General features: G+C 39.6%; 1 protein-coding gene across 1 annotated transcript in view; it reads left to right on the top strand.

Annotated features, from left to right (window-relative positions):
* The first annotated feature begins 836 nt into the window (after positions 1–836).
* SELL (selectin L) overlaps positions 837–27,691 on the top strand; it is a 42,261-nt gene continuing 15,406 nt past the window's right edge. The window contains exons 1-8 of the mRNA XM_044005011.1: positions 837–956; positions 2,680–2,761; positions 9,079–9,465; positions 10,801–10,908; positions 12,203–12,388; positions 14,338–14,523; positions 19,273–19,458; positions 26,156–26,284. Of these exons, the coding sequence (XP_043860946.1) occupies positions 954–956; positions 2,680–2,761; positions 9,079–9,465; positions 10,801–10,908; positions 12,203–12,388; positions 14,338–14,523; positions 19,273–19,458; positions 26,156–26,284 (1,267 nt within the window). The 5' untranslated portion in view covers positions 837–953. The remainder of the gene's footprint in view (positions 957–2,679; positions 2,762–9,078; positions 9,466–10,800; positions 10,909–12,202; positions 12,389–14,337; positions 14,524–19,272; positions 19,459–26,155; positions 26,285–27,691) is intronic.

Below are 27,691 nucleotides of genomic sequence, written 5' to 3'. Positions count from 1 at the left end.
TTATTTGACCACAACAGAAAACAAAAGAAAACAAAACAAAAACCTTATCACCCTAACCTACCCAATGTAATTAAATTATGCCTGCTATGAACTCTTTAAATATTTGCTCCATTGTAATAATTAATACGATAATAATAAATAATAGTTCACAGCTATATTGTGGTTAAAAGTTTAGAAAATGCTTTGCTTACACCAACTCTGTGAGGAAATCTTTTTTTTTTTTTTGTGAGGCAATTGGGGTTAAGTGACTTGCCCAGGGTCACACAGCTAGTAAGTGTCAAGTGTCTGAGGCTGGCTTTGAACTCAGGTCCTCCTGAATGCAGGGCTAGTGCTCTATCCACTGCGCCACCTAGCTGCCCCAGAAATCTTTTTTAACAACTATTTTGTACTATACTAAGTATAGAACCAACTACTTTACAATGACAACTAGGACCAGCACTGGCTTCTCTTGTTTATCCCACCTTTTGCCCATGTCACTACAGAATACATCCACTAGAGGGCGACCAAGGGAAGAGAGAGGAGAGAACATTTGCACCAGTCAGCCTGCTCTGCCTTTCCTTCTGCTGAGGTTTGGTGGGGCACAGGAGAGGTTATGACATTTGTCTAAAATACATTTTTTTTAATCCTGTGTGTATTTTTACTATCTATTCTTTAGCACTTTCTATTCCCCCATTACCACAGATAGTCAAGAGATAAGTGTCCTGTCAAAAAAATAAATAATCAAGCTGGCTGCTCATCTCTCCTGTGGGGAGGTGTTCAAGGACAGACAGGGGACAGGATGTGGGGTGGGGTTGGGCTGCCACAAGAAGGGAACTGAGTGTCTTGAGAGGTACTTGGTGCATTCTTGGGGCATCAGAGCAGCACTCGGATGAGGGACAGAAGCCTGGGTGACCCACACTGAGCTTGAAGGCTGAATTACTTCAAGGGAACACAAGGAGAGCTAAGCAGTCACCATGGTGAGCCTAAGATACCCTGATCACTCAGATCAAGAGATGACCACTCTTGAAAATGTAGGGGGTGAGGGGCTGGCAGATGGGCAGAGAAACATTCATTCAAATTTCCTCTTAAGATGAAAACACAAGTGTTGAATAAAGCATGGTTGGAGCTGGTTGGAGAGGTTCAAAGAGGTAACAGTAGGGTTTTACTCATCTTGCTAATTGTGTCTTATTGCCCTTGGACCAGGGACCTTAGTTGGGAAGAAAGTCCGTGCCACTAAATTGAAAATCATTAGGAAATTAGCATTTTAACAATAAACATCATGATCAAATAAAATGATAGAGTTCAGGCAACATAGCCTAAGAGATATACTAAAGAAATTGGGAGTTCAATGCTTTGATTTCTCTGGAAATTGTGAGCTTGTTATCTGAGTTAAAATTATTTTCCTGTGGTTGGACTTTGCAACTGGATTTCTCTTTATTTCTAGCAATTGGGCCATTGCCATTCTTTAGAGATGGGCAGCACTGTGATACCATAACCTAGTATTTTAGTTTTTATATTGAGCCTGGATGCTCTTTTAATGTCCCTGAAAACCCTTAAATCACAGCACAGGACACTGGAAAGAGCATTAGCCCAGGAGAACTTGAGTTCAAAAGCCCTCCTCTGTCACTTATTACCTACGTGACCTTGGGCAAGCCACTTAACCTCCATGTGCCTCAGTTTCCTCATCTATAAAATGAGAAGGGGTTGGACTAGATGGCCTCTGAGGACCCTTCCAACTTTAGATTCTATGGTTTTTTTCTTGTTAATTTTTTTAAAGTAATAAACATTTTTGATTTATAGTTTTGAGTTCCAATTTTTATCCCTCCTTCCCTCCCTCCCCTCCCACCTCCCTGTGGTGGCAAGCAATCAGATATGGGTTATACTCTATGATTTTTTAGAATGATAGCCTTGTTTTGAATTATAAGTTCATAGAGCTAGATTTTCATCATCCCCCATTTTACAGATGTAGAAACTAAGGCCCATGTAAATTAAGTGGTCTATCCAAGGTCACACAAGAGTAAGAAGCAGAGGGGGAGCGACCTAAATTTGTTACCACAACAATCCAAGGATATGTAATTTTGTGGGTGTGAGAACTCCCTTCATAATTCAGTTTGAAGTCCTTCTTTATTGTCAGGTAACACCCGAGAGCTGCCACAGCATCATTAGCCTCCACCCAAACTAATACTTAATTAGGGTGGTCCTTGAAAATAGGCAAATGACCCAGTCTCTTGAGTCATATCCTCTAAGTCCATTCATTTTAAGAAGATTGGTGAGAATTGGCGCTCTATTGGATGACCATTGGGGATCCAAGGGTTATCTCTGCCCTAAGCTGTGGCATGAGAGAGGACTTCACAGAGAGAGATTTAAGGGTCTGGGACCATGTAGTTTGAACTAACCCTAGGACAGAAACACAACAATAATATTGTAAAATGTACAAAACAGAATAGAATAGAATAAACAGAATAGAATAAAATAGAATACAATTTTTGGAACATACACCCCCATATAAACATACAAAACAGAATAAAGCACATGCGCAGATATCCTTTCTGCAGAGGCATCAGCTTTGGAGAAGAACCCAGCTCTCTTCTGAAAACCAATCCCTGAAGACCTGCCAGGAAGTCCTCTCTTGTCCAGGAAGTCCCTCCATGCCAGTGTCTCAGAAGGTGATATAAACCTGCCATTTTTTTCATTTTGCAGAAACTTTTCTGGAAATATCAGACCCCACTTGGGGGCTGGTGGGGAGTCCTCAAGCTGTGGACCCTAATAGTCCTTTCTTGTGGTAAGTTGGATAATCAGATTGCTTTGTTATGATCCCTTGAGATAGGTGGATGCCATTTGGTTGGTGGCAAAATTGTATGTTTTCTAGCTTTACCCACTTCTTGGATGTATGGCCCTTTCCACCCATCTGGCCTTTGGTCTGTTCCTTCTTCCTCCATTCTTTCTCTGCAGGTCATTTTCCTCTGTCTGGTTCTTGCTAAAATGGTAGCTGATAAGGCTTGAAGAGAGGCATCCAGGGCTTGTGGAAAGAGCATTGGAAATCCTTCCTCTGCCATTTACTGTGCATAAAGCACAGACCTGGAGTCAGGAAGATTCATCTTCCTAAATTCAAACCTGGCCTAAGATACTCACTAGCTGTGTGACCCTGGACAAGTCCCTTAATCCTGTTTGCCTCAGTTTCCCCATCTATAAAATGAACCGAGAAGGAAATGGCAAACCACTGCAGTACCTTTGCCAAGAAAACCTTGAATGGGGTCATGAAGAGTTGGACACGACTGAAAAAAAGATTGAACAACAACAAATCTGTAATTTACTATTTGTCTAGCCTTAAGCAATTCACTACACCTTTTTGTTGCTCATTTCTCTCATCTAGAAAATGAGGAAACTAGACTCTAAAATCTCAAAATTTTCTAATCTTTAAAATCTCTAGTTTCAAATCTGTGATCCTTTGGCTGAAGAAGTTATGCCCCTTTCCAGTGATATTTATATTTTAATATAGTTCCCTTTGGGATAAAAAATAGTCAATGCTCAAAAGAATGAAGCTCTGGTATAACTTCTAATATAAATTATATGTGACAGCTTATGTGTGATCTATAAGATATTACCTAATATATGAGGTAAAGTAGTTTTGGGAGTCAAGAAGACCTGGGTTCAGGTCCTTTTGTTGTTCTGTTGTTTCAGTTGTATCTGACTCTTCATGACCCCACTTGGGGTCTTCTTGGCAGAGATATTGGAAGAGTTTGCCATTTCCCTGTCCAGCTCATTTTACAGATGGGGAAAGTGAGGCAAACATAGTTAAGTGACTTGTCTAGGGTAATACAGCTAGTAAGTGTCTGAGTCCAGATTTGAACTCAAGAAGATGAGTTTTCTTGACTGCAGGACAGGCACTCTGCACTTTGGAACCACCTAGCTGCCTTTGGGTTCAAGCCCTACCTCTCTTTATATATATTAGCTGTGTGACTATGGGCGAGTCACAGTCTTTCAATTCTGGAATAATTTATCCTCTAAGATAATAAGTGACAGATGACTTGCTGATTTACATCATTTTGGAGGATTTTTCATACTGTGAGTTCCATATACTGATGAAATCACTGATCAACTTCTTCTTTCTCTCTCCCCTATGGGTATACACAAGTCATGTCAACATGTATGTCAACATGAATTTATTAAGCGCCTACTACATACCAGGCACTATGCAAAGAACTGAGGATACAAAGAATGGTAAAAGACAATTCCTACTGTCAAGGAGTTCACCATCTACTGGAGGAGGCACCATGCAAACAACTTTGTACAAATCAGGTCTATTCAGGATAAACTAGATATTGTCAACAGAGGGAGGGTGCTGGCATTGAAGGGGGTAGAGATGACTTCTGACAGAAGTTGGGATTTAGCCAGGATTTGAAGGAAGCCAGGAGGCAGAGATGCAGAAGAAAAGCATTCCAGGCATGAGGGACAGTAGGTAAAAATGCAGAGAGTTGGGAGATGGAATATTGTTTTGTTTTGTTTTGGGAGGCAATTGGGATTAAATGCCTTGTCCAGGGTCACACAGCTAGTAAGTGTCAGAGGATAGATTTGAACTCTGGTCCTCCTGCTCTATCTATCTACTTCGCCACCTAGCTGCCCCTGTTTTTGTTTTACTGTGAGGAACAACGAGGAGTCCAGTGTCCCTGGATCTTAAAGCACCTAGAAAGAAGGAAGTTTAAGTGGACTGGAAAAGTAGACAAGGTCTGGGTTTTAAAGGGTTCGACAAGCCAAACAGAGGGTTTTAGGTGTGATGCTGGAGCTAATAGGGAGCCCCTGAAATCAATTGAGCAGGTCAGGAACGACATGGCCAGATCTATGCTTTAGGAAGATCAAATCTGATGGCACAATGGAGGATGGACAGGGGAGTGGGGGTGGGGAGATATTTGGAGGTGGCAAACCCAGCAGTGTCACATGATTTCACCCTCCAATACATAGTCCCTTGAATTTCTTGTTAACTGTTTCATGTGGGTTAGTCTTCTAAGCTCGACCATACTGCAAAGTGTTTGAAGTCAGAGAAAGTGATCCATATCTCTCACAGCATCTAGCCACAGTGCTGGGAACGTAATAGGAGTTTATTAAATTGGTTGATCAATGATTAAGAGATGCGTGCCATCCTCTGAAAATACATCTCATTTAAAGGATATAGAGCTCTGGCCCTGGAGTCAAGAAGATCTGAGTTCAAATCCAACTTCAGACACTTAATAGTTGTGTAACCCTAGGCTTCACTTACTCTCTATTTGCCTCAGTTTTCTCATCTGTAAAACGGGGATAATAATAGACTCACCTTTCAGAGTTGTAAAGATCAAATTAGACAACAATTGTAAAGCACTTTGCACAATGTGTTTAGTTGTTGGCAGTCCCATCCAACTCTTTGTGATCCTGTTTGGGTTTTGGGGGTTTTTTTTGGCAGAGATACAGGAGCGGCTTGCCATTTCCTTCCCCAACTCATTTTAGTCCCTAATCGTGAAAGGCAACTACAAAGTAAGTGGGAAGCTTCCGAGGTTAGTGGAATTCCTCTCACTGGACACCTCCAAGCAAAGGCAGGGTGACCACTTGGTGGGCATGTCACAGAGAGGATACTTATTCAGATATGAGTTAGACTAGACAGTCACTAAGAAGGCACTGTGATTTGCAAGAGGCACATCTTCTTATTATCATGCTCTCAGAAGAAATCATGTTTCAGCAAATATAATATTTCTAGAAAGGAAATCATTACCATTTATATTCTTTTTGTTTGTTTTAGAAACACATTTATTTGAGAGGCACTAGAGTAATTCAAGTTTTTTCCCCCCACAATGTTATTTTCAGATTTGTTCCAAGATTTTTATGCCTTTACATTTTCCTTTTTGAATGTCTGTTAATAGTACTTTCTTTTTTCCCAATTTCATGTAAAAAGAATTTTTAATATCCATTTTTAATACTTTAGCTTCCAAATTCTCTCCCTTATTCCTTCCCACCCCACTTTTAGGATGCAGCAATTTGATATAGGTTATATATGTGTAGTTATACAAAACATTTCCATATTAGTCATGTTGTAAAAGAAAACAGACCAAAAAACCTCAAGAAAAATAAAGTAAAAAAAAAAATAGGCTTAAATCTGTATTCAGACGCAATCAGTTCTTTCTCTGGGGATGAATAACATTTTTCATCTTATAATCTTGCTATTACTTTGTATACACACAATACATTTCACTTTGAATCAGCTCATATAAGTCTTTCCAGGTTTTTCTGAGAGCATCCTGCTTTATCGTTTCTTATAGTACAATTGTATCCTATCATAATCACATACCACAATTTGTTTGGCCAGTTCCCAGTTGATAGGCATCCCTTCAATTTCTAATTCTTTGCCATCGGAAAAGAGCTGCTATAAATATTTTCATATTTATAAGTTTTTTTTCCTTTTTGGTTTTTATCTCTTTTTGGATACAGACACAGTAGTGGTATTGCTAGGTCAAAGAGTATGCATGGTTTTATAGCCCTTTGGCCATAGTTCCAAATTGCTCTATAGAAAGGTTGAATCAGTTCACAACTTCACCAATGGTGCATTAATGTTTCATTCTCCCCACATCCTCTCGAATATTTGTCATTTCCCCCTTCTGTCCTATTAGCCATTCTAATAGGTATGAGCTAGTATCCCAGAATGGTTTTGATTTGCATCTCTCCAATCAATAGTGAGTTAGAGCATTTTTATATGGCTAGAGATAGCTTTGATTACTTCATCTAAAAACTGTTCATATCCTTTGATCACTTATCAATTGGGGAATGGCTCTTATTTTAATAAATTTGACTCAGTTTTCTATATGTTTGAAACATGAGGCCTTTACCTGAGAAAATTGCTTCAAAATTTTTTTCACAGTAACTATTGATAACTTTATTTCCCTCCATTCTCCCCACCATTTATTCTATTCTCTCTCTCCTTTCACCCTGTCCCTCCTCAAAAGTGTTTTGCTTTTGACCACCCTCTTCCCCAATCTGACCTCCCTTTTATCATCCCCCTCCCATTTCCTTTCTCCTTCTACTTTCCTGCAGGGTAAGATACATTTCTATACCCATTTGAGTATGTTATCCCCTCTTTGAGCCAATTCTGATGAGAGTAAGGTTTACTCACTGCACCTTACCTCCCGAATCTTCCCCTCCATTGTAAAAGTTTTTTCTTGCCTTTTTTTGTGGGGCAATGGGGGTTAAGTGACTTGCCCAGGTACACACGGCTAGTAAGTGTCAAGTGTCTGAGGCAGGATTTGAACTCAGGTCCTCTTGAATCCAGGGTCAGTGCTTTAGCCAATACGCCACCTAGCTGTCCCACTCTTGCCTCTTTTATGTAAAATAATTTATCCCATTCCATTTCTCCCTTTCCCTTTCTCCAAGTGCATTCCTCTTTTACCCCTTAATTTTATTTTTTTCTTCTTTTTTTCTTTCTTTTCTTTTCTTTTTTTTTTTTTGGTGAGACAATTGGGGTTAAGTGACTTGCCTAGGGTCACACAGCTAGTTAAGTGTTAAGTGTCTGAGGCCGGATTTGAACTCAGGTCCTCCTGACTCCAGGGCTGGTGCTCTATCCACTGCGCCACCTAGTTGCCCCTATTTTTTTAGATATCATCCTTTCATATTAAACTCACACCTGTGCCCTCTGTCTATATATACTCCTTCCAATTGCCCTAATAATGAGAAAGTTCTTATGAGTTACAAGTATCTTCTTCCCATGTAGGAATATAAACAGTTTAACCTTTTAAAATCCCTTATGATTTCCTTTTCCTGTTTACCTTTTTATGCTTCCCTTGAGTTTTGTATTTGAAAGTCAAAGTTTCTATTCAGCTCTGGTCTTTTCATTAAGAATGCCTGAAAGTCCTTTCATTGAATGTTCATTTTCCCCCAAGAGATTATACTCAGTTTTGCTAGGTAGGTGATTCTTGGTTGTAATCCCAGTTCCTTTGCTCTCTGGAATATCATATTCCAAGCCCTCTAATCCTTTAGTATAGAAGTTGCTAAACTTGTGTTATCCTGACTGTGACTCCATAGTATTTTAATTGTTTCTTTCTGGCTGCTTGTAATATTTTCTGCTTGACCTGGAAGCTCTGCAATTTGGTTATAATATTCCCTGGCAATTTTCATTTTGGGATTTCTTTTAAGAAGTAATCATTAGATTATTTCCTTTTCTGTTTTACCCTCTGGTTCTTGAATATCAGGGAAATTTTCCCTGACAATTTCTTGGAAGATTATGTCTAGGCTCTTTTTTAAAATCATGGTTTTTGGGGCAGCTAGATGGCACAGTGGATAGAGCACCAGCCCTGGAGTCAGGAGTACCTGAGTTCAAATCCGGCCTCAGACACTTAACACTTACTAGCTGTGTGACCCTGGGCAAGTCACTTAACCCCAATTGCCTCACTTAAAAAAAAAAACAACAAACAAACAAAAAAAAGAAAATCATGGTTTTCAGGTAGTCCAATCATTTTAAAATTATCTTTCCTGGATCTATTTCCATGTCAGTGGTTTTTCCAATGAGATTTTTCTCATTGTCTTCTTTTCTTATTCTTTTGGTTTTGTATTGTTTCTTTATTTCTCATAAAGTCATTAGATTCCATTTGCTCAATTCTACTTTTTTAAGGAATTATTGCCTTCAGTGAGCTCTTGTACCTCCTTTTCCATTTGGCCAGTTCTACTTCTGGAGGTTTTTTGTTTGCTTTTTTGTTTTTTGATGTTTTGTTTTTGATGGGGCAATGAGGGTTAAGTGACTAGCTCAGGGTCACATAACTAGTAAGTACTGGGAGTTTTTTCTTTAGTGAATTTTTGTGCTTCTTTTTTCCATTTGACTAATTCTGCTTTTCAAAGCATTCTTATCCTCATTGGTTTTTTGTACCTCTTTTACCATTTGGCCTTGTCTGTTTTTTAAGGTGTTATTTTCTTCAATTTTTTTGTGTCTCTTTTACCAAGCTGTTGACTTTTTTACCTAGTTGCCTCTAAAGAGATAGGGATGGACTTAATAGATGATCTGTGATGGACCTTCTAGCCTTAGCACACATGCTTGTTGGATTAAAACATATGAGGCTTTGGTTAATCCCACTCATGTTTGGTGTCTTCCAGATTTCTTGGCATTGCATGGAAGTGACGGCTGGACCTACCATTACTCCGAAAGGCCCATGACCTGGACCAAGGCAAGAAACTACTGCCAGACACATTACACAGATTTAGTCGCTATACAAAACAAGGCAGAAATCATATACCTGAACGCCACCCTTCCTCCAAGTCGCACTTACTACTGGATTGGGATCCGGAAGATAGGAGGCATATGGACTTGGGTGGGAACGAATAAAGCCCTCACTGAAGAAGCAGAGAACTGGGGCAAAGGGGAGCCCAACAACAAAAAATCCAAGGAAGACTGCGTAGAGATCTATATTAAGAGGAAGGAAGATGCAGGCAAATGGAATGATGACTCTTGCTTGAAATCAAAGGTTGCACTGTGCTACGAAGGTGTGGAGCCAGCCCCCTTTGCAGTCTTTTACTCACTAGCCCCCATGGTAGGAAGGGATTGAGTCTAGCAGAGCAAATGAACTAGTCCAGGAAATCTTCAAGTTTTGTTTGTTTGGTTTTTTTTTCCGGGGCAATGAGGGTTAAGTGACTTGCCTAGGGTCACACAGCTAGTAAGTGCCAAATGTCTGAGGGTGGATTTGAACTCAAGTCCTCTGGAATCCAGGGCCAGTGCTTTACCCACTGCACCCACCTAGCTGCCCTAGTCCAGGAAATCTTAAGGGAATGGGAGACAATTCTGTAGTGGTTGTAAGGCTTTTGGTTCATTCCAAGACAGCTCCCCTCCTAGTTCCATCTTGGGAATATTTGAACTGTGCAGAGTAAAACTGGAATCATAACTTTTTTGGGTATTTCTGAACTTAGAGGATGTGTGTACCCATGCATGCACAAACTTTTCCTCTAAGCAGCCAAGAAAAAGATCTAAAATGAACTGCAGCAAGATGTGAAGAAGGCTAGGGGGGATAAAGGAGGGGAAAAGTTACTTTCCTAATAATAGATCCTGGGAACTGAAACTTAAAAGCAGAGAGAGTGAGCAAGCTGATAGTTTAAGGTAAAAACCAGAAAATCTTCCAAATCATCCTTAATAGCCCTCCCTAGTAAACAATTCTTTTCCTGAACCAATTGGAGATAATCAGAATTTCCCAAATAGTTATATAGTGTAGAACAATTAATCTGGACCAGAGGTATAACTAGGGTAGGGTAACTGAGGCTTTACTCCAAGATGCTGAAATTTAGAGGGCACCAAAAACACCATCATAGGGTACTTTTTCTTCCCACAGAAAGCTACATTCCAAATGTGCTAATCTCAGATGCTAAAATTCCTAGTTGTATCTGTGGTCTATACTCTATCAATTTGGAATTGTTTGCAATTTTAGGTGGGTTGGGCTGAAAGTTATCTTTGCAATATCTATGAAGAAATGGATTACCAAATAATTAAGCAATAAACATGAGACTACATAGGAACATTTTTTAAAACCCATGTAACCTTTTAAATCTAATAATGTAAAAAATGTGTTAAGACCAGCCCATTTCATGCTAATGAATGGTAATAATTCTAAATGAACTTATCTATGAAAGGAAGGTCTCATAGAGATTTATAGAATGTTACCAATATGACCATGAGCAATCTACCTTACTTCTCTGGGCCTGAGTTATTTCTTCTATAGGATAAGTGGGCTAAGCTATGATGATTTCTAGGGTCCTTGATGGCATAGCATTATAGGATTCTACTTAATGTTTATATGAACTTAAAAAGACTTAAATTTATTTTTCCTGAAGCTTCTTGTCAGCCTTCATCGTGTAGTGGCCATGGAGAATGTATAGAAACCATCAATAATTATACCTGCCAATGTGATTTGGGATACTATGGTCCCCAGTGTGAGAATGGTAAGGTCTGATCTTTTTCTTTCCTTGGCTTTGTCCAGTCTGGGGGTAAAGTTATGAGGGGAGTTGTTACTGTTTGTCAGAGCTAGTTGGCACAGTCACAAGAAACATTCTGAGAAGTAGGAAGTTTCAGTAAGAAGGCTGCCTCTTTTGCAATACTTTTCTTTTTCTGTAAAGATTTCATAAGTCACCATGATGTGTCAGGAAAACTTTGCTGGTCAGGAAGCCCTACCATCAACCATTGAGAGACACACCCAATCAGAGGGTACAATAACCTTGTCAACCTTACTCTTTTATACCTCTCCAAGGGGAAGGCCAAGAAAATAATGGGGGAAATTCATATAGGTACACAAGGCAAAAACTCTAGGTTTCTGTGATATCAGTGACATAATCCTCCCAGAGGTACCCTGTAAAGGACTGTATTGGACAGGTAGTGCAATAACCTCGTTTAGGTGGACAGTGATCCAAAAACTTCATTTAGGTGGACAGGTAGTCCTATTGGACTTTATAAGGTGAAGAACTGAGCCACATAGCTCATGAGATACTGGATATCAGGATCCTCTTTGGCCATCTCTTTTCGATAATATAAAGGAGTTGGATTAAATGAATTCTAAGATTTCTTCCAGTTAACCTAGATCCCATGATCCTATACTGAAGAAACCTTTCTAGACCTCAGTTTCTTCCTCCGTAAGATGAGGAAGCTGAACAAGATGTTTTCAAAGGTTTTTTTTTTTTTCTCTAGCTCTGATATTCTATGATTATGTAGTTCTCCAGGTAAAGACACAGTAGAGCAGGAATGCACTGGCTATTGCTCTCTCTCTCTGTTGTGATTTACCCTTTGCCCCTTCTTTCATTATTCAGAGTCTAGTAGAAGACCATAAAGAGAAGCTAAGAGGCAGGGTTGCCTAGTGGCTGGATAGCCAGCCATGGAGTCAGGAAGAACTTGGCTTAAATCATATTTCTGACACATGCTGGCTATGTAATCCTGGAGGAGGTGCTTAACCTCCCAGTGCCCCCCCCTCTATACCCCCAGAACTCTCTAAGACTATAAATCGAAGATCAAGTGCTGATCTGTATTGACAGATGGAGTTTCCACACTGGAGTTCCCTTTACCAATGGGATAGCAAGTCTGATCCCCATCCTTCCCCTTTCCCCTTCCCTTTAAAAAGAGATAGATGCTAGGAGATGAATTTGCCAGCTAAATGTTTCTGGAGTGGGTCACTTCCAAGAAAAGATATTTGGGTCCAGAAAAGTTCTCCACCACCAGATAATATCCATATTTCTTTCCTCATTGAAGTGGTTCAGTGTGAGCCTTTAAGGGCACCAGACCTGGGAAGGATAAACTGCACCCATCCACTGGAGGACTTCAGCTTCAGCTCCAAATGTACATTTAGCTGCTTAGAAGGAAGGTACTTGGTAGGTGCTGAGGATACAACCTGTGAGGCGTCTGGGAACTGGTCATCCCTCCAGCCAGTGTGTCAAGGTAGGCCACTTTGCTTTGATGTCCCATGATCTCTCTGACCTTTGCAACTGCATCACAAACCCCATTAAACCCACCAACCAACCAACCCACCCACCCACCCTTCTGTGTCCCCCATGAGTATGTACTGTAACACTGTGGGAGTCTTGGTTTTCCTTTAGTAGCGGTGAAGGTACTAAAACCTGCCTCTGGTAGCAATGCTATAATGTGGGGCAAGTGACTTTCTTTTTCTGGGGCTTGCTTTTCTTTTTTTGTTTGTTTGTTTGTTTGTTTTTTTAGGCAATGGGGGTTAAGTGACTTGCCCACGGTCACACAGCTAGTAAGTGTCAAGTGTCTGAGGCCGGATTTGAACTCAGGTACTCCTGAATCCAGGGCTGGTGCTTTAACTACTGTGCCATCTAGCTGCCCCCAGGGCTTGCTTTTCTAATCCATAAAGTGAGGGCAGTCATCCAGGTGATCTCCCGAAGGTCCTTTACAGCTCTGATATTCTCTGATACTGCAGTTCCTAAGACTCACCTCCACTGGCAAAGGACTTGGTATGAATCAGACTCTGTGCTCTGCTTTATAACAAAGTCCTCACTGACAAGGAAAACTAAAGCCAACCCATTCACTCCTAGAAGGAATGAGAAAATCTTTTGCTCAGAGTTCACCAAACTCTCTCTTCCTCAACTTCAGATTCATGTCCTCTGGTTCTGTCATCAGTGGAGATGGGAGAGAGCAGAGAACAGCCCAGTTTGACTAGAACATAGAATTCATGGAGAGGAATCATGGTGACAGATTGTGAAACATTTTTGATCTGTAATGATAGCTGCAGAATTTGTGTAATTGAAAGGGCACTGGATTTGGCATCATAGGATCTACCTTTGCATCCTAACTCTGTTATACTACTTCTGAGATGACAAGTTATCTTCTCCAGGCCTCACTTTCCCTATGGGTAAAATGAGGGGGGCCAGACTAGATAACCTCTGTTTCTTTCCAGTTCTAAATCTAAATGTACTATGGACATGACCAGATTTATGCATGAAGATTAGTCTAGAAGTGGAATGAAGCATGGATCGGAGAAGGGAAAAGAGTAGATAAGATGGAAAGAAACATATCATGATATTAGAGTAGCCCAGGTGTGTGATAGTGAGGGACTATGTGATTGCAGTAGAAATGGAGAGGAGGGGACAGATATTAAAGACAAGGAATTGATGGGACCTAATTGGCTATTAAAAGTGAAGAAAAAAGAATAGAAGATATTATTAAGGGTAGGAACACAAGAAATAACTAGTGATGCCACAAAAGGAAATTGATAGTGAATTTATAGAAAGACAAATAGAGCATTTTTATAACATTGATTATGTACCAGACACTGTGCTGATCACTGGAAATTCAAATACAAGCAAAAAGAAAGCATCCCTGCCCTTGTAGGAGGCTACATTCTAAGCATTCTTTTTGTTGGTTTGGTTTTTGTTTTTTTGGTTTTGGGGCAGGGCAATGAGGATTAAGTGACTTGCCCAGGGTCACACAGCTAGTAAGTGTCAAGTGTCTGAGGCCAGATTTGAACTCAGGTTCTGAATCCAAGGCTGGTGCTTTATCCACTGTGCCACCTAGCTGCCCCAGGAGGCTACATTCTAATGGGGGAGGACAATACAAAAAGAAAGAAAAAATTGGAGGCGGGGGAACAGTTGAGATGTGCTGCCAGGAATCACAGGTCGAGTGGGTTCTGAAGTGAACATGGTGGGCATGGTGCTTCCTCAAATGGAGTTTCCAATAACAACTCACCAATCAGAGAAGGTGGCCATGGGGGTGGAGGTATCACCACCATGAGAAGTCATCTAGGGAGTCACAGTGGGCTGGGCCAGGTTTGAAAAAGGGGTAGGTTGCAGGGGGAAAATACCGAAGAGGATAAATTCAGCAAAACAAAGATAATTCTAAAAACAGTGCTCATATTTCCATTCTTTTTGAAGTGACCCCCTGTGAGCCTTTGATGGCTCCAGAACATGGAATGATAGAATGCATTCACCCCCTGGGAGAATTCAGCTTTACCTCCAAATGTACCTTCAGCTGCTTAGAAAGGATGGTATTAACAGGTGCTGAGAAAGCTACATGTGAAGCATCTGGAACCTGGTCATCCCCCAAGCCGACATGTCAAGGTGGGTAATGTTTCAGGATGAATGGCTCATCTATCCAGGCAGTAGCATATTTGAGCAATGGGAAAAGCACCATGAACTGGCTAGAATTCTTGTTCTCAAACAGAATTTTGTACCAAGGTCCACTTTGGACTCCTTGAAATAGTTTCCAATGACTAAGATACCTTAAAAAAACTTTGCTACCTCTAAGGGGATTTATTTTCACAGATACCAAGAGCAGTTGTATTGTGTGGTACCTTTGCACTTCTATTATAATTTTCCCAGAAGCTCACCATTTAACATGTAACTGGTCAATTAGTCAACAAACATTTATTAAGGCCTTCCGATTTAGCCAGGTACTGTGCTAAGCACTGAGGATACTAAGAAAAACAAAATCAGTCCTTCTCTTCAAGGAATTCACCTTTTCATGTGGGAGACAACATGTAAATAACTAAGGACACACAAGATATAATCAGAATAGATCTAAGGTAATCTGACAGAGGAATAATAATAATAATAATAATAACTAGTATTTCTATAGCACTATATGGCTTACAAAGTACTTTACAAATATTATTTCATATTATTCTCACACCAACCCTAGGAGGTAGGTACTATTATTATCACCATTTTACAGATGAGGAGAACAAAGGTTGCATGACTTGCCCAGGGTTGCACAACTAGCATCTGAGGCTGGATTTGTTTTTGTTTTTGTTTTTTTGTTTTGTTTTGCAAGGCAGGGAGGGTTAAGGGACTTGCCCAGGGTCACACAGCTAATGTGTCAAGTGTCTAAGGCCGGATTTGAACTCAGGTCCTCCTGAATCCAGGGCTGGTGCTTTATCCACTATGCCACCTAGCTGCCCCCCTGAGGCTAGATTTGAATTTAGGTCTTCCAGATTACAGGTTCAGTGTTCTATCCACTGTGCCACCTAGCTTCTTATGTGAGGAAGGCAATAGCAGGTAGAAGGGCTAGGGCAGGCTTCCTGAAGAATGTAAGATTTGAGCTCAGTCATCATTTTAGTAAGATCTAAATTCCAGGAAGATTAAGTGGTGCAGTGGATAATGCACCAGGTCTAGAGTTAGAAAGACCTGAGATCAAATCTGTCCTCAGGTACTTTTTGGTATTGCATGGCCTTAGGAAAGCCATTTAACCCTGTTTGCCTCTGTTTCCTCAGTTGTAAAATGAATTGAAAAACAAATGGTAAACCGCTCTGGTATCTTTGTTAAGAAAACCCCAAATGGGATTGTCGGACAAGACTGAAACAAATGTAAAACAATAACAGCAAAAATGCCAGGCTGGTTATCACAGAAGCCTCAACCTTCAGTTTGGGGGCCTCAGAAGTAATTTAGTCCTATCCATATGTGGAAAATGAATCACCTCTGTAGCACCTCTTGCAAGTGTTCATCTAGCCTCTGCTTGAACTGAGGGGGACCTCACTACCTCTCAAGGCAGCTCATTCTCGTTTTGGATAGATCTAAATGTCAGGAAATGTTTTCCTTATAGTGAGCCAAAATATACTTCTCTGTTATTTCTACCCACTGCTTCTAGTCCTGCCAAGTATAACAAATCTACTTCCCCTTCCACAGGTTAGCCTTTCAAATGATTGAAGATTGTTATCATGTTCCCCTTAAGTCTTCCCTTCTGTAAACATCTCCAGTACTTTCAACAGTCCAAATATGGCACCATTTTCAATCATTTATCATCCCAATTGCCCTTCCCTAGATGCAATCCTGGGATGACAATCCCAGATTGTCAATTTCCTCTCTAAAACGTGGCACACCAAACTGAACATAATAGATGTGGCATGATCAGCAGAGAATACCAGGGGAGGGACCCATCTCATTTGTTTCAGATGCCTCCAAACTCAGATGTATCTGTGATTTCATTACAGATATCATCTTCTCAGAAAGCTGTGTCTGTGTCCTTTCATCCCACGTGATCTCCATTGTTATGGACCTAGATCCTTGTGATACAAATCTCATGTCCACTTTAAACTCTGGTTTATTCTATGGTATAGAAAAATTTTCTTGTTACATCTTTAATTTATAATATTTTTTTATGGTACGCAGAACTTACATCTCAGATACCAAGTCTGCCCAGATTTTAATGTCTTCACAGCTTCATGCTGAGATTTTTCCTTGGGGATCAGGACTGTGGGATCCTTTAATTTGCACTTTGGCAGCACCAGATGCTGGGAGGGCAGCATAGGCAGATTAGACCCATTCCCCAATACAGAATCAGCTACAATAATCTGTGTTCAGGGCTATCCTAAACACAACTACAAGTAATAGCTCTTCCTTTCTACATACTCTATGAACACACAACTAATTATATACCTGATTTGTTCTCAATATTAATCACCCTACATCCACACTGGAAATGATACTGACTGACAAGTACACTTACTCGAAACAAACCCAATGAAAGTCTAACATAGTGATTCATTTTCTTTTTCTTTTTCTTTTTTCTTCTTCTTCTTCTTCTTTTTTTTTTTTTGGTGAGGCAATTGGAGTTAAGTGACTTGCCCAGGGTCACACAGCTAGTAAGTGTCAAGTGTCTGAGGTCAGATTTGAACTCAGGTCCTCCTGAGTCCAGGGCTGGTGCTCTATTCACTGTGCCACTTAGCTGCCCCAATAGTGATTCATTTTCAGTGGACTGGGTGATCTCTCCTCAAAGAGCTTAAAATTTAGTGTAGAAGGTAAGACATGTCAAAAATAATTACATGGGATATAAGAAACTGATGTCAAACATGAAGCCTGCAGCTGGACCAAACCATAATAAAATTGTAAGTGGGAAATATTTGAAAAAATAAAAATACAATAAAACATAGATACCATTACATTTAAAAAACTAAATCATTTGCATGGATTAATGGCTCCCACTAATCAAACTAAGAGTTTGACCCCCCCCCCCCCCCCCCCCCCCGCTGTAGGATATGATAAGAGAATTAAAGAGTTCTATGACTGTTCAGAGGAGGGTGAGATAGCTTTTGGCTGAGGACACCAGGGAAAGCTTCAGTAGAAGATATAAAGGCAAAAATGGATAGCAGATGGTATTGTGAGTATAGGGAATAGAGGGAATAAAAACAGAGAGATAGAAAAATGCAGGAACCATTTGAGGAACAATGAATAGTGTTTCAGTTGAAGCTTAGTACACGTGATGGAGAAAAGATGCGGTAAACCTTCAAAATTGGAATAAGTTATGGAGAGGATTAAATTTCTAGGAAATTTGGATTTTTTTAGCAATCATGGTAATTCATCTTTTTTTTTTTTAAGTAGGGGAAAGATGTGATTAGGACTCTGCATTGAAGAAAAGTTAATCCGACAGGATGGTTGTGAAGACAAGATATTAGAAACAGATAGAGTTGGTAGGAAACCATGACAATAGCACTGAAAGACTTCTGAACTCTAACCAGTTTAGTAAGAGAGCTTGACTTTAGAGGATTGTTAGTGAAGCAGGCCTCTCATCTCTCAGCAAAGAGATAGTGAACAAATAGTTCACATTACTAGAGAGTCCCAAAGTAGGGTCACATTTTCCACAGGACCAAGACAAGCAAATTTCCAGGGTCACAGATGGCAAATCTATGATAGTAGATGTTTTTTAAGAGTTGGTATGGTAGAAGATTTCTTTGCTCTATGTCTACAAATTCATCTAGGTTGATCCTTGGGCATCATATGCATAGTTTATCCTGGGCTCATACTGAAAGGTTTTTTTGTTTTGTTTTGTTTTGTTTTTGTCATGGAAGGACCTACCAGAACTTCAATTTCACTTGTATAGCTTTCAACATGTTGAGGAATCACAGTAGGACTTTATTGGAGGTATCCAATAGGTAATTAGAAATGTTAAATACCGAGATTAAGAGCAAGATTGATGATGGGACTGAATAAAATCACCAAGGGAGAAGTCACAGTAAGAAGTAAAGAGGACCAGGACAGATGGGAATGGATGAAGAGGAGGTGGAATTATTAAAGAAAGCAGAGAAAGTTGTCATAAAGGTAGCAAGAAAACCAGGTGAGTTTAGTGTCATGGAAGCCAATGAAGAAGTTTATATTATCACATCAACCATGTCAAATATTTCCAAAATATGAAGGATAAAGACAGAGAAAGGGCCATTGGGTTGGGTAAATATGAATTTAAACAAGTTGAATGGGGTACATATGTATAGAATCGGCCAAAAGTCACAAAGAGGTCTGACGTTTTAATAACATTTTGAAAATTATTTTTTCTTTATTTTTCACCATTTATGAGATTTGATTTTTTCACACTTGATATAAATTCATTTCCTACATATACCATATATGATACTATGATATTATAAATTAAAAACAAAAAATAAAGGTGTTAATATTCAAGACTTTTTGGCCCACCCTGTATTACAGGTATCCATAAGACAGAGATTTCAGAGTAGGGCCTCAAGAAAAAAAATAAAAGGTTAGAATTTGACCAAGAAGGTGAAGATATACTCTGGGGAAGGAGCCCACCTTTCTGTTGTAGTTTTTTCCTTCACCAAAGTATTTTTCTTCTCATGACTGTAGAATAGCCCCTATTCTATTTTCCTAATGTGGGTAAATGTTAGGGAATGAACAGCAATGGAAGGATTTAGGATCAGAGACCTAGAATTAGAGGGGACCTCAGAGGTCATCTAGTCTAACCTCCTAGCTTTACAGATAAAGAAACTGAGGTTAAGTGAATTTTATATTTGCCTTGGGCAAATCCATAAATCATAGAAAGTCTCAGTCAGATGACATACATTTTTTCTTTTTTTGTTGCAGGGACTTACTGTGAGCCTTTGACGACACCAGAACTGGGGATGATGAACTGCACTCACCCCTTAGGATCTTTCAATGTCAGCTCCAAGTGTACATTCCGCTGCTTAGAAGGAACATCTTTAATAGGTGCCATGGAAACTACATGTGAAACATCTGGAAACTGGTCATCTCCAAAGCCAGTGTGTGAAGGTAGGAGACTTTGCTCAGCTGTAACTAGTGACTACACGTGGGGAGATATGGATGAGCAAATAGTGAGGAGCTATTTATTGGCTATTTTTCTCAACATTGATTAAAAGAAACCTCTCCTGGGGGCAGCTAGGTGGCGCAGTGGATAAAACACTGGCCCTGGATTCAGGAGGATCTGAATTCAAATCTGGCCTCAGACACTTGACACTTACTAGCTGTGTGACCCTGGGCAAGTCACTTAACCTTCATTGCCCTGCAAAAAATAAATAAATGAATGAATATAAAAAAAAAGAAACCCTTCCATTTACTGAATGGCATTCCTCCAAGCGTAACCCTGGTTGACCTTTCACCTCTAGCATCTGCAGGGCTTATTTTATTACAGGTGCTTTTTTTTTTTTAAGTGAGGCAATTAGGGTTAAGTGACCTGCCCAGGGTCACACAGCTAGTAAGTGTTAAGTGTCTGAGGCCAGATTTGAACTCAGGTACTCCTGACTCTAGGGCCCGTGCTCTATCCACTGCACCACCTCGCTGCCCCCAATTTATTTATTTATTTATTTATTTATTCATTCATTCATTCATTCATTCATTCATTCATTCATTCATTCATTTATTTATTTATTTATTTTAAGATCCATTCAACGTCCAACCAAATTGCTGGCTGTCCTGGTCTTTGAACTTGGCATTCCACGACCTGGTTCTGTGCTTCCTTCAATGCTGCCTTTTGTTCCCTCCTCACCCTTTGCCACTTGAAATCCTTCATTTCCTTCTTGGGAAGCTCATGTACTATATACAAGGGAGAGGTTTTCATTTTCATGCTCTCTCTCCTCAGAAAAGCTAGTCTATATTTACTTGTTCATACACTGTAACTTCCTGGAAGAATGTAAACTCCTAGACAAGAGAGACTTGTCTCATTTTTATATTTGTATTATTAATGCTTAGCATGGTTTGGGGGCACATAGTAGGTACTTAATTTGGGGAATTAAGTGTGGCTTGACTATATAGTAAAAATTGTACCTTCCTTCATTTGTTGGCAGTTCCAGATATTTCTCTTTGACCATTTTATTTAGCCAGACTATCTTTTTCATCTCCTCACTATTTCTGGAATTTTGTAATTGCTTTGGAATCCTTTGGGAAAAACCATCATCATTTCCTACCTTGCCATCAGGAACCTCTTCTACCTAGCATATGGAAAGAAACCTATTAATTTTGCCATCTCTTGTCATCTTTGTGATCTCCTCCTTCTCTTCTTCTTTCTCCTCCTCTTCCTCTATCTCTATCTGTTTGTCTCTCTCTCTCTCTGTGTCTGTCTGTCTCTGTTTCTATCTCTCCAATCAAGGAAATTCAATGATTATGTTGTGCTGGGTTTCAGTCTTTTTTTCTTCTAGCTCGACCAGTATGTGACTAAATTCTTTCTGCCTCAGGAACCTTTGGGCTTTCCCAGCAGATTCTTACTGGTGATGAATCTTTGTATTTAGCTAGACTCATCGTTGGAAAGTATAGTCTGTCCCTGGAACTCTATCACATCAGATATTAACATATTCTGCATATTTCTCATCAAAAGTTGGTGTCAGTAAATACTTTTAGCAATAAATAAAATAAATGTAGTAAAATCCGAGTTGTAGGAACAGCATATGATCTACTAGCTGCCAACAAGCATTGTATTTCCATGAACACATCTCATGCTTCCCTGACTACATGTTGTTGTTCACATCATTTTTTCTAGCTATAGCAGTCCTATCCTCCTTTCCTTGAACTATCCCCCAATCCCTACCTGTGGACCTTATTCATCCATCAAGGCTAAGCTCAAAAATGCCACTTCTTCCATTAAGCCTTCCCTAATCACACCAACTCAAGGGTTCTTAACATTTTTGTGTGTGTGATAGACCCCTTTGGGAGTTTGGTAAAGATAAATGAGACAGAGAGAGATAGATAATGGAGATATAGATAGATAGATAGATAGATAGATAGATAGATAGATAGATAGATAGATAGATAGATAGATAGATAGATAGATAGATAGATGGATGGCCAGATAGGATAGATAGATAGATAGATAGATAGATAGATAGATAGATAGATAGATAGATAGATAGATAGATAGATAGATAGATAGATAGATAGATCATAGAGCATTTATTAAATGCTTACTATGTGGTAGGTACTTTGCTAAGTCCTGGGATTACAAACACAAGGAAAAAGGAAGTGCTAAATTTCAGTGAAAACAAAGATGTAATTTTTCCCCATACAAGTTCATGGACCCTTCCTGAAATCCAAGAACCTGTGTCTCAACTGCAAATGAACTCAGAGCTCTTTGTAGAATTCTTATTACACTTATCCCACCCTGCCTTGCCTTATAGTTATTTGTGCATGTTTCATCTTCCCTACCAGACTATAAATCACTTGAGGGTAGGAATAATTTCTCATACCTATTTATGCTTCCCAAGATATGAAGCATAGTAGGAGAGCAATAGGTATTATTTATTGAATGATTAGGGAATGGAAAGTGCTTACTAGGCACTTGTATGAGTTAGGAGAGAAGGGTAAAATAAGGTTGGGAAGGGAAGCTGTAAGCCTGTATTGCTAAGAAGAAAACTGTGAGAAAGCTGATTAAGGGGAAATGTCGGTACAGATCTTCTTTGTCACTTAAAGGAAGCTAGCTCTCAGAATGCACTTGGCTAACTTGTTCTATTGTACCTTGAGGTTTCTGTTTGCTCCTTTGAGAAAGAGACAGGGGTTGCTCCCCTGGGGGTGGAGGTATTGCAGATAAGCACTTCTCAAATTTTCTTCTCTTAGCTCTAGCTGGTTCAGCCCCAACTCTGTTGCCATGTTACCCCCACCTTGCCAAGGCTTTCAGTTCCTGGCCACTCTTTATGCCTGAGTGACTAAAGCAAACATTTGAATATCAAAATATTCACCCAAAGGTTCCTCTCCCAGAGAGCAAATGAATAACAAAGAGAGGAGGAAAGAGCAAAACACTGGAAAACCAAGTTGAGCAGAATTAACACATCAGAAAAGTGCTTCAGTAGATTGTGTCTCACACCTCTAGTCTCTTACCTTTTCCAAGAAGGTAGGAAAGTGTGTCCTCCATAATTTCCCAAAATGGTGGTTTAGTTTTTTTGTTGTCTTTTCTACTTACAATATTGCAGTCATTGTCTATATTATTTTCCTGGTACTGGTTATTTCTTTTTGTATCAGTTTATGTAAGTCTTCCCATGATGTAAGAAACAAATTGTGAGAAACCCCATTTAAAAATTTCTGCAACAGTGTTGGAGGAGTATCAAAGGCCTTTATTTATACATTCAAGCGTGAATGGGCCAGCTCCCTAATGGAAATGACAATGAGCCTGGGACCTGGGACCCTTTTATCTCTTAATGGGCTGGCTCCACCCTTCTTCCTCAGTTACAATCTTTGCGCCAAGACACTGATATCAAACGCTAGCCAGTTGGAATGCAGTATAGTCAAAGGGGCAGCCCTCTAAACTCCTCCCCCATGTGACCAGCCCTGGGTCTCTCTCATCATGTGATCCTGATTGCTGGGGAGGGGGAGGAAAGGAGCCATTAGTAAGCACCCTTCTCCCAGCTGAAATTCATCTCCCAGACATTCCCCAGACAATTTCAATCAGCTTTTGAGGGGCACCCATATTTTTCTCACACGGGAGTTTCTATATTCTTTGCATTCATTAATTTTTATACCATAATTTCTTATATTCCATTACATTAAAGTACCACAAATGTCCTTAGTCATTCCCTAATCAATGAGCATTTTGTTTCCAGTTTTTTGTTTTGTTTTGTGCTTCAACAAAGAGTGCTGACATTTTTGTATATTTGATATACAAAAATGATTTGTATAATTGACCTTTTTATCATCTACCTCCATAGACTGTATACCAAGCTGTTGGATCTCTGGGTTAAAGGTTAGGGACATTTTAGTTACCAAATAATTTACTTTCCAGAATTTTTTAGTGAATCCACAGCTCTCCTTAGTGTGTTTGTTATTCCACAATTCATCCAACAATGAGTATTGTCATCTTTTGTCATTTTTGCCAATTTTCTGGGTGTGAAAACTAACTGCAAAATTGTTTTGATTTTTATTTCTTAAGTAATCAGTGATATGGGGTAATTTTTCATATGGTTATTGTTATGGGGGAAATAGGTGGTGGGGGTCTTTAGGTACTCCTCTGGAAGGAATTAGAACTCTGGCACACAATCCAATCAGAATAAAATAGTCTTTTATTTGGGTGCTGGAGAAAGTGATCAAGAGGGAAGTCAAAGACTTCTCCAGGGGAGGAGATGGCTTAGAGACATCTTTCTCCTTGAATGGAAGAAAGGCCAAAGCTTTTATTGAGGAAAAATGGGGTGACCACCTGACAATGGAAAGTTCCTTTTGGGCATGGGGAAAGCTTGAATGAGGGGAGGTGGTGGTGACTTCTGGAGCTATCTATGTCCTGGCACTGCTTATCTCTCCCTACTTTTTAGGTGTGTCTGTCTGTCCTTCAGGTTAACTTCTCAAGGAGAAAACCTTTGAGTTAGGTCAGATGCATATCATTTTATTAATACTCTACAACTGTTTTGAGAACTATTTATTCATATCCTCTGGCCGTTTTCCATTAGAGAATGACTTTTGGCCTTTTATGTTTGATTCGCTTCTTTTCCTTTCCTTTCTCCTTCTCTCCCTCTTTCCACATAGGGAATCATACCCTTACTTGAGGGTGCTCTGCCTAAAGGAATATGTTTGTTTGCTGACATCTCACAGGATGTCTTGGTGTTTACCTGCTAGATTTCTTCTAAGGACCACTCCTTAAACCCAGATAACTCTGGCTCTCATTGGTTTGCTAACAATAGGTCCCAGCTCAGGCCTTATTTGGCCATTGTTTGGCCTCAGAGTGTAAATAGCAATTTTTTCTATTTTGTCCAGAAACCCTCAGGGTCTCCCCCCATTTATCTATCTATCTATCCATCATCTATCTACCTATCCATCCTTCCATCTGTCTGTCTATTTATTCGTTCATTTATCTATCTGTCCATTCATTTATTTATCTATTCATGTGCTCATTTATTTATTTGTTTGTTTGTCTATTTTCTTTTTTGCTAGATAAAAGAGGTCATTCTTTGCCTTACTTCTTACTTAGACTTAATCATTGAATGGGCATTGCCTCAGGCAAACTGAGACCTGGGAAAGGCCTTAGCTTCAAAAGGCCAAGGTCTCCCATTGCATCCAGGGCCATTTCCAGTCATGCTGATGTATAGGAGACAATGAGGCTGGTGACTTTGCACAGCCTTCCCTCGCTTAAACCCAATTCATAACAAGTCATAGCATCCCCTCCCCATGTCATGGTCCTCTTCAAAAATAAAGGACGGAGGCAGCTAGATGAATAAAGCACTGGCTCTGGATTCAGGAGGACCTGAGTTCAAATCCAACCTCAGACACTTGACATTTACTAGCTGTATGACCCTGGGCAAGTCACTTAACCCTCATTGCCCTGCAAATTAATAATAATAATAAATTTAAAAAGGACAAACAACAACAACAACAATAACAACAAAGGTGTCTATAGAGACAAATGGTTAGAGAGTCTGCATTCTTTTCTGGGTGATTCTTAACTCTTGCCCTAATAGTTTCTGAAGGATGAGGTTATGGAATCATTATTTTGTTCCCTTTAAGTGACAAGGGCAAGTAGAGAATGGAACAGGTAGCCATTCACTGTACTCAAGGGAATTTAGAGCTTCTGCTCATTATAACAATAGCTAACATTTATATAGCATTTTAAGGTTTGTAAAGTACTTTACATACATTATCTCATTTGATCTTTACAATGACTATGTGAAGTAAGTGCTATTTTAATCTCCAGTTTACACATGAGGAAACTTGGGCATAAAGACAATTAATGACTTACCCAGGGTCACAGAGCTATTAAGTGCCTGAGACTTAAGTCCTCTTGACTCTGTCTACTTAAGTCCTCTTAGAAGTTTGAATTGATGGGGATTAAAAATCCAAAAGTGATGGGAAGTTAATAAAATGTCTCTTGACTGATTGCCTGACTTCTTTTAGACCCAGTTTAATTTCTTTCAGTTCCCGATCACACGGACATGCTAACTTACATGGCCATATTATAATAACAGAACCTCTGACTTTTTTTGGGCACTCAGTTACGAGGCTCAGATCAGTGGTATTTCTGAAGCCATTGTCTCATGACTCTTCATGCCCTTGGCTCCCAATTCTGCTGCAATGCTGTGATGAGATATGGAGGCCATCAAGCCTCCTTGAGTAAAATACCAGGACAGTATCTCTCTTTCAGGAATTCTTAGAAAGGAATTCTCTTAGAAAGGCCCATGTTTCATGGGTTACAGGTTAAAACCCATGGATCTAGGCAAAGAGTAGTATGGATTGGCCAGTCTGACTCTTGGTCTTCTATCATGGAGTCAAAAGTGTCATCAGACGGATTACCTTTCCTTGCTAGTTTCCTTATCTATTGTATAGAGGCAAGGTAGAAAATACATACCCTAGGTATCCGATGAACTCTGCTATAAAGTATTAGAAGTCTCCAAAGTGGGAACATGGGAAACACAATGTGCTACAAAGGAATGTGTATTCAGAGATGAAGGGATTTCAGAGGTCATTGAGTATTTACACGTGAATGTTTAAACCATCAAGGGAGAATATGATCACTGGGTCACGTATGTCCTAATGTTTTCTCTTTTAGGATTAGGAAATATTCTATCACCCATCAAAGAAGGTAACTACAATCCTATCTTCATCCCTCTGGGGATTGTAGTCACTTCTTTCTGTGGGCTGGCATTTATCATCTGGCTGGCAAGGAAGCTAAAGAAAGGTATGGGAATTTAATCTTCTATATGGAAATCAGAAAGGATTATGGAAACACAAAAAGGAAGTGAAAATTTCAAAATTAATATTACTTCTAGTTTCTTCTGCATTGGTTCCACAGTGTAATTGATTCATACTAATTTTGTAATTGTGTCTGCATCTCATAAAGCCACTTTGCTCTGAATTAGTTTAAAGGTATAATTAAAAGGAAAATTATTATCTATTATACCTTATCTTTAAAGGCCTACAAGGTAAGGTATGTTGTCCATTCTTGCCTATCCTGGTACAATTAAGGAAGTCTTATGTCCCTAACAAACCCTTCTAGAGCCAGAGAGTCTGTTAATTTAGGTCCACTAACAAGGCCTGCAAGAGGTGGATGGGTCCCACAAAACAATTAATTGTCACAGAGGGATGGTTACTAGCTCTACGTAGATGTTAAACCACTTTTTAAAAAATAATCAATCATGTTGTCCCCACTCCCAAGATGTTGTCTCCCCTGTAATCAATTGCATTGTCTTCCCTGCCCACCCAATTTGTACTGCCCTAAATTAAATTAAGGCCGATGAGTCCTACCTTGGGGTCTTTGGTCATTGAGACAGACCATTGACCCAATTTATTGGTTACTGCTATCCTAACTAATAAATTGATCATGCTCAGACCATTGTTTCTCAGTTTACCTTAATTTTCAAATGCAACATAAGAAAATATATAAACCCTTACAACATTGAACACAATAGGATCAGATAAAGTCTCAACTGAGAAATATACACAGCTCCAGGTTCTGTAAAGATCAAACGATCTTGGAAATAGTCAGAACTTCAAGTGCTCTGCCTCTAGTGCTTATAATTTTTAGAACCAGTAAAGTGCATGGTACAATTTATTTAATGTATATGTGGTGCAAATTCTGGATGGAAAATACATAATCCTACAGCTTGCTTTCCTGAATTTTCATAATAAGAGTCCATTGCAATTAAATTCAATTCAACAAACATTAATTAAGGGTCTACTTATATGAAATGTGTTAGGTAAGGTATTGGGAGATATCAAGATAAAATAAGAGGGGAAGTTAGGTGGTACAGTGGATAGAACACTGGCCCTGGAGTCAGGAGGAGCTGAGTTCAAATCTGGCCTCAGACACTTGACACTAGCTATATGAACCTACACCAAACCAGGAGAAAGGCTCCTGGCCTCTTGGCAGGGTTTTTATCCTCTTTTGATAGGAGCCAGTCAGTCATTCTACATTGATCAAAGCCAATTGGTTAGTATCATTCAATTTCATTGGTTGACATGACTTGAGGGTGGTCTACATTAAATTGAACTCTACAGATGACATCAGTGAGAAGAATGTGAAGGACCTTCACTTGACTTTGAAGGCAAAGTCCATTTATCTAGGTGTGGTTTGATCCCATCAGTC

The sequence above is a fragment of the Dromiciops gliroides genome, chromosome 4 (assembly GCF_019393635.1).
Source record: "Dromiciops gliroides isolate mDroGli1 chromosome 4, mDroGli1.pri, whole genome shotgun sequence".
NCBI classification, from domain to species: domain Eukaryota; kingdom Metazoa; phylum Chordata; class Mammalia; order Microbiotheria; family Microbiotheriidae; genus Dromiciops; species Dromiciops gliroides.
The sequence above is the reverse complement of the archived record's forward strand: the minus strand, read 5'-3'. Positions and strand labels throughout refer to the sequence as shown.